The following is a 1,686-nucleotide window of genomic DNA, read 5'->3' on the forward strand; positions in this document are numbered from 1 at the left end:
CCTTCTGTCTGAAGGTTTTTGCGGGCAAAGCATCCCAGAATAACCAAAAAAACAGGATGTGAGAACCAGGCTGGGAATGCAGAGGGATAGAACAAAACAATGAAAAAGCAAAAGTTGATGAGTCTTTAATTGTATTAACACTAATAATGATGAATATCATCATCACAATTTATTGAAGAAAAAGGCAACCCGACTATATTTCATCAGTGATGATTTATTTCTAACAGAATAACAGATTTTTATCTTCTATAATTTTTCCTAAACATAATTTTTCTCAGGGCATTTTTGACATCTTGGTTTCTCAGGCTGTAAATAATGGGATTTAACATGGGAATCAGAGCGGTGTACAGGAGGGAGAATAATTTATCTTGGCCTGGGGAATACATTGAGGATGGTCTCACATAGACGCAGAGAATAGTCCCATAGAAGAGAATAACGACCGTGAGGTGGGAGGAGCAGGTGGAGAAGGCTTTGTGTCTCCCCTCCACAGACTGGATTTTCAGGATGGTGGAGATGATGTAAATATAGGAGGTCAGCGTTAATACAAAAGGAATGAGTCCAACAACTACACCTTCAGTAAAAATCACAATTTCAATGGTTTGGGGATCGCTGCAAGAGAGCTTCATCAGTGCGGTATAATCACAGAAGAAATGGTTAATCTCATTGGTCTCACAGAAAAAAAACTGAGAAATCAAAACTGTCTGGGGTATTATATCCAAGAAGCCAAGTATCCATGAAATAATTGCTAGCAGGATGCATATTCTCTTATTCATAATGAATGCATAATGCAAGGGTGCACATATTGCCACATAGCGATCATAGGCCATGGCGGTGAGAAGGAAGAATTCTGTACTTACCAAGCTCAAAAAACAATAGGTCTGTGTTATGCAAAATGGGAAAGCAACACAATTATTCCCTGTGAAGAGGCTGTCCAGCACTGTAGAAAGTGTGATAGAAGTGTTACAAATATCCAAGAAAGACAAGTTGCTAAGAAAAAAATACATTGGCTTTTGCAGATGTGAATCTACACACACTAACATTAAAAAGATGACGTTTCCCAGCACAGAGATCAGGAAGAACAGGAAAACAGTCAGAGAAAGGAGAAACTGCAGGTGAGGAAGGTCCGAGAATCCCAAGAGAATGAATTCTGTGACCAAGGTTTGGTTTCCCTTCCCCATCAGTTCAATGCTTGTAATCTACATGGAATAAAAATGAGAGCAATAAATAAGGTATAAAATAAAAGATAAAAATGAGAGCAATAAATAAGGTATAAAATAAAAGATAAAAATGAGAGCAATAAATAAGGTATAAAATAAAAAGTCACACTGTAATTTGAAGAATGTGCCATACACTGGGAATCATTTCCAGCAGAGCTCAGCTTGGCCCCTGCTCAAATACCAGGCACACAAGGTGTGAAGCACAGACCACAGACCATCCAAACCATAATCTTGTAACCAGTTTCTTCTACCTCTTCCAGACTCAGAATGATTTGGAATTAACATTTCTCAGATATTCTGAGATGCCACAACTGGAAGTGATAATAAGCTTTGAGGTCCATATTCAAAAGCTGTTTAGATGGATAACTCAAAATGTATCCATCTAAATGGCAATTTGGAATATTAGCTACTTATCTGACTATAAATTAGCCAGATAAAAAAGGGTCATTCCAGGGGTGTTCTGTGTAGG

General features: G+C 38.0%; 1 protein-coding gene across 1 annotated transcript; it reads right to left on the minus strand.

The window, feature by feature from the left end:
* Positions 1-239: 239 nt before the first annotated feature.
* On the minus strand, positions 240-1,178 carry LOC115077788 (olfactory receptor 2AP1-like). The gene has a single exon (XM_029580074.1). The coding sequence runs from the start codon at positions 1,176-1,178 to the stop codon at positions 240-242; it is 939 nt and encodes a 312-aa protein (XP_029435934.1).
* Positions 1,179-1,686: the final 508 nt, after the last annotated feature.

Source organism: Rhinatrema bivittatum, chromosome 16, assembly GCF_901001135.1.
Source record: "Rhinatrema bivittatum chromosome 16, aRhiBiv1.1, whole genome shotgun sequence".
Taxonomy (NCBI): Eukaryota; Metazoa; Chordata; class Amphibia; order Gymnophiona; family Rhinatrematidae; genus Rhinatrema; species Rhinatrema bivittatum.